This window comes from Chiloscyllium plagiosum, unplaced genomic scaffold (assembly GCF_037043375.1).
Source record: "Chiloscyllium plagiosum isolate Xiang-an unplaced genomic scaffold, Cpla_swu_hap1 HiC_scaffold_46, whole genome shotgun sequence".
NCBI lineage: Eukaryota > Metazoa > Chordata > Chondrichthyes > Orectolobiformes > Hemiscylliidae > Chiloscyllium > Chiloscyllium plagiosum.
Genome location: NW_028270184.1, coordinates 16109971 through 16115406, shown reverse-complemented (window position 1 = coordinate 16115406; position 5436 = coordinate 16109971). Strand labels below are relative to the sequence as shown.

The window sequence follows — 5436 nt, the reverse complement described above, 5'->3', positions numbered from 1 at the left end:
TGAACCTTCCAGCTCAGCAGCAAACCTACATCCAGAACCTCAATCTGAGCTACAAATCTTCTCCAAACTCGCTAATGCCAATAAATTGGTCAGGTGGGACGAATAGTCACGAATACGTTACAATCCAAAGATGTGTGACATGATGCATTTCATGATGTTGTACAAGGTAATAAAAATTCAGAATTATTGGATGAATTTTGAATGATGTGGAGAACATTATACATTTTATTTTTATTTTATTTATTGTCATGTGCATTTTGTTACAAAATGCAGGAAAAGTATTGTACAGTGCAACCACTCTCCAGCACCATCTTAAATTACAGAAAAAATAATTAAGACAGAGAACACAAAGACAAAAACATGTAGAAATAAAGAAACATCATTCAACTTCACAGCCATTCTTGTTAAGTGCTCCACCGTGGACCATGTGTCCAGTGGCCATCCAGGAGTCCCTACCACTATGCTGCCATCACTTCAAAAAGAGTCACCACTCCGGCACCATCTCCCATCTACTGATGCCCCCGACATTAAGATCGTTGCTGGAGCTTGCCAATACAGATTTGATTCAATTCACTAAAGTACCAGGAGTGGTAGAAGTGGTAGCTAAGGTGGCAAAGGAAACCCTTCCCTTTATTAGCCAAGATATAGAATATAAGAACTGGATAATTTTGAGAGTGATGATCATGTAATTTTAAATGCCAGTGGAGAAGAAATCCAGAGTTCCAAATATAAACTGTGGGGTTTTGCATTCAAAACCCACATAGTAGCTGGTATAATGAATAATGAATTGACAAATCTGCAATATAGAACTTATCTCCATAATAGTGTCCATGGTATCGAGCATTGATAGTCATAAAAATTATTTTGGGTTTATTGGCGCCCGTTAGGAAAGAACATCAGCCATTCTTACTCTTATAATTACTGCTCTTCATATTCTTCTAGCCTATGACACAACGTAGACGCCTGGACTTGGAGCAATTAGGTAGTTGGTTTTGATTGGTGGAAATTGAATGACCTTAAGAGCCTTTTTTCTATGCTGTCCACCTCTGTGACCCTATTACTCATAATAGCACACTCTTCCCTGTTCTCTGAAATGGTCTTGAAAGTATTACATTGAAGAACAATTACAGACGACAAACAAAGCTGGTATTGACAATAATGCTCAAATCCTATTAAAGGATAATGTCACTGTAAAAATCACTTTTAGGTTGCAATTTGAGTAGATTACACTGCGCTGGCAACCTCATTAGAGAAACAATTAAATTGTATTGGAGAGAGTACAAAATAACATTGTATTCCCTTTCATCAGAACGAAGAAATGTAGGTATTTGGAAGAAAATTATTGCAATGTTCTCTTTGAATGACAGAGGCTGAGGAGAGATTTGATTTACAAAATTGAGTGGGACCGAGATGTGTGAACGTGAAGGCCTTGCAAGCCTTAACAGTGATGGTGGCGATTGGAGGATCAGAGATTTAAAGAGATTGGCAGAAAGTTTGGATGAGTCATGAGGAAAAACATTTTTCCACAGGTGAATAATGAGGTTTAAATCTCTCTGCTGCACCCTGCCGGGCTGTGGACCAAATGCTGGAAAGTTGGATGAGGCAGGTTGGTTTGCTTTGGAATCGGATCTCAGCTCAAACCATCATTTGCCCCATTTAATGAAGACTCAAAGGCTTGCGGGAGTGATGCAGATTTTATCCACAGCAGGTCCTCCACATATATGGCAGAAGAATCCACTTTACCAACGTCATCATTAGAAATCATTGTTTTTATTGTTCTTTTATGGGATGTGTGAACTGCTAGCTGTGCCACATCTTTGTCCATTTTTAATCGCCCGAATGGTGGTGGTGAATTGCCTTCAAGGACACCCACGTTGCTGTTTGGAAGTGATTTCAATAATTTTCCGTTAATATCAGTGAAGCAATAGTGACGTGGTTCCATTTCAGGATTTTATGAGCGTCCTGGAGAGATGTGTGCAGGTGGTAGTGTTCTTATGTTTCTGCTTCCATTGTACTTCCAGATGATAGACTGTGTACGTTTGGCCAGGCATGAAACCATGAGTTAATTTGTTTGTAAGTTGATATATTGCAACCTAATTGTCCCTCCAGAGAATGCCACTTGTCATAACTGAGGGGTGCTTTATCACAGAGCTTGCTTCTAAAAATTTCAGAATTCGCTTAGTTCTCTTAGTTTGAGAAAAATCATGCACACACCGACAAAGGGTCTCTTCTATGCCATCTGCTACCCCATTCTGGCTGCCGTGGGTGTTCCTGGTAAGCAATGGATAACAAATAATGAATTTATGATGCTGTAAATTTAAAGAAATGTTTTAACTTCCCTTTATAGAGCAGACTAAATTATTCAAATATTTAGTGCTGTAAGGGATTGTAAACAGGTTCTAAGATTTATGCAGGCGAATCGTCGAGTATTATACCATTATAATAAATCACACAGCAATTGTTGCTTGTACCATGAAACGTTGATAGTACTATTGAAACTATAATGCTACACCTTAAAGGAAATGCAATTTATCAGATTGCTAATCTATGACTTGTGGCATATGCATGAACAGTTTTGTTTACATTATTGAACATTATGTTTTATTCCAATTTCATAAACCAATTCCAGTACCTTTAGTAAGGTGTGGAATAAAACCTTATCACAAGTGTCAAAATATCATTTTTTCTGCTCTTAAACTTATTTCATGCGCTCATCTTATTATAGTGTTCACAAATGGATTATTAGAGTATGATTATTATGTCAAATAAATGGTAATAACGGGTAATTAGTCCCTCAAATGGTGCAACCAATCTCTCTGAGCAGATCTTAAAAATTAATAATGAACTTCGTTAAAAGTGTAGAGATCCAAGATTTTTAAACGTTTCACATCTTTATATTCTACTCATAGGATTGAGGATTTGGCTTTTAATTTGGATAATTAGCTTAATTAAATTTCAATCATCAGCTGGATGTTGCTAATGTTGGAAGGGTCAACATCACTTGCTTATCACTAGATTTCAGTTGAGAAGCTGGACCTGTGCTTGTTTCTTCAGGCACTTCAGTGTTTATGGGGATTGGGTTTAAGGGCCTTTTACAAGCAAATTTGACAACAAATGGTTCAAGAAAAGAATTAACCCAACGTTTCATCAATGAACTATGTCTAAAGCAACAACCTTAAAAAGAAGAAGAGAGGCAGTAGTTGTGAGATGTAATCATAGATTCCGTACAGTGGGGAAACAGGCTTTTTAGACCAACAAGTCCACAATGACCCACCAAAGAGTATCCCCACAACCACTCCCCGTACTCAATATTTCCCTGAACCAATGCAACTAGCCTACACATCCTGAAACACTGTGGGCAATTTAGCACTGCCAATTCATCTAACCTGCACATTGTTGGACTGTGGGAGGAAATTGGAGCATCGGAAGATATTCACACACACGGGGGCGAATGTGCAAGCCCCACACAGGCAGTCGCCTGAGGGCTGGATTTGAACGAGGGCCCCCGGTACTGTGAGGCAGCAGTGCTAACCACTGAGCCATTGTGTCACCATAATTGTAGAGATTAGGCTCTTAGTGGCTAATAACATGATTGACAGTGATGAAGGGAGTAATATCAAGGAATAATAATACGACAGAATTGAAAGTATTCTGAGACCCAAAAATTATTTCAGCAATTGTAGGAAATAACAAGCAAGACTATGGAAACATATGAAAATTTGAAGGTGATGATTATTGAGATCAAGATATTCCTGGAGAGGGATCCATTTGGAGCCAGCTAGCATATTGTTGATGGATAGTCTGACTTGGTTTGATTAATATAATGAACAGAGAAAACAAATCTGGATTAAGTTCATTAACTTGCCATGAAGATTGAATTAGTCATCAGAAAGAATAATATTCAGTCTGCGGATGGCAAGTGGGCAAGTCTTTTGGATATCAGTTGCTTGTAGCTTGATGTAGTAACTGGGGTTCAATTAGGAACATCATTTCTTTTTTATCTCTCACAGCCAACTTCCTTGCAATTCCAATCTTAATCCGAGGACGGTGTGGTCTCTCTCGGTGCATCACCTACTACCTGGTGGCGATAGCAGTGAATGATTTACTTGTGATCATTACAGCTGTCATTCTCAACCGGATCAGCCGTATCTACTTTAGGAACAGTGTCCTGTCCACCACCCCCGTGTGCAGTATCAGCCCGGTGCTTGTTTATTCTACAAGGGATAGCTCAGTATGGCTGACAGTGGCCTTTACCGTCGACCGTTTCATAGCCATCTGCTGCCAGAACTTGAAGACCAGATACTGCACTGAGAAAACTGCATCACTGATCATTGGAATAATCTGTGTCCTGAGTTGTATTAAGAACATCCCTTTATACTTCACCTACAAGCCTTTATATATCTTAGATGGAGTGCCCTGGTTCTGTGACATCAAATCTATCTTCTACACCTCAACCATCTGGCAGGCGTATGATTGGCTGGATCATATCCTCACTCCTTTTCTGCCATTCCTCCTCATTCTGATGCTCAATGCCTTGACAGTAAGACACATCCTCGAAGCCAACAGAGCCCGCAGAAGGCTCCACAGCACTGACAATCGTGAAGACCAGGAGATGACCAACCGCAGGAGGTCCATTGTGCTGCTCTTTGCCATCTCTCTCAGCTTCCTCCTCCTTTGGGTCACGTATGTCGGACATTTCCTCTATGTGCGGGTGACAGGGGAGGGGTATTTCACGAGCCTGAATACCAACAATGTGCAGTATGTCCTTCAAGAGACAGCCATAATGCTCACGTTTCTCAGCTGTTGTAATAACGTCTTTATCTATGCGGTATCACAGAAAAAGTTCCGAGAGGAGCTGAAGAACTTGCTGATAGGTCCTTTCACCAGGCTTGCTGCTTGTTTTTAACAGTGGTAAATCAGAATGATGTCTCCACTTATTTGATTTCTATTAGTGTGGCTCACAGCATTACAATCTTTCCATGGTCTCAGAAAATCTTGTGAAAAGCCTTTTGGATGTAGGAGGCATCAATTCCAAATGCTAATGCCACAGCACTCTGCTCTGAATACTGATAGAATGCTCAATAAAAGAATGCAGAGTTTTGAGAATACATAGTCAATCACTGTTCTTCTGACCCTTTCACTTGGAATGGAAAATAACCCACGATTTCATCAAAATGAAAAGACAGAATTCTGCTCCTGGGATCTGGGACAATATATATCCCTGTTCAACACCACAGAAGACAGGTTCCTGATTATTCACCCATCCAATTGCAGAATCTTACCTTGGCACATTTGCTGCCAAAGCACGAAAGGATTAGTAACTGAAAAATAATTTGGGTAGTCCTGGGGTCACGGAAATAGCAGGATCGATGTTCATGCTGGGTTTTTTTTTTACCATTTTCGTCCTCCTTCTCTCCATTCCTTTATGCTCTCGTC

General features: G+C 39.9%; 1 protein-coding gene across 1 annotated transcript; it reads left to right on the top strand.

The window, feature by feature from the left end:
- Window positions 1-270: 270 nt before the first annotated feature.
- On the top strand, window positions 271-5021 carry LOC122544018 (putative G protein-coupled receptor 139). The gene is made up of 2 exons (XM_043683033.2): window positions 271-2274; window positions 4011-5021. The coding sequence occupies exons 1-2, from the start codon at window positions 2205-2207 to the stop codon at window positions 4904-4906; spliced, it is 966 nt and encodes a 321-aa protein (XP_043538968.2). The 5' UTR covers window positions 271-2204; the 3' UTR covers window positions 4907-5021.
- Window positions 5022-5436: the final 415 nt, after the last annotated feature.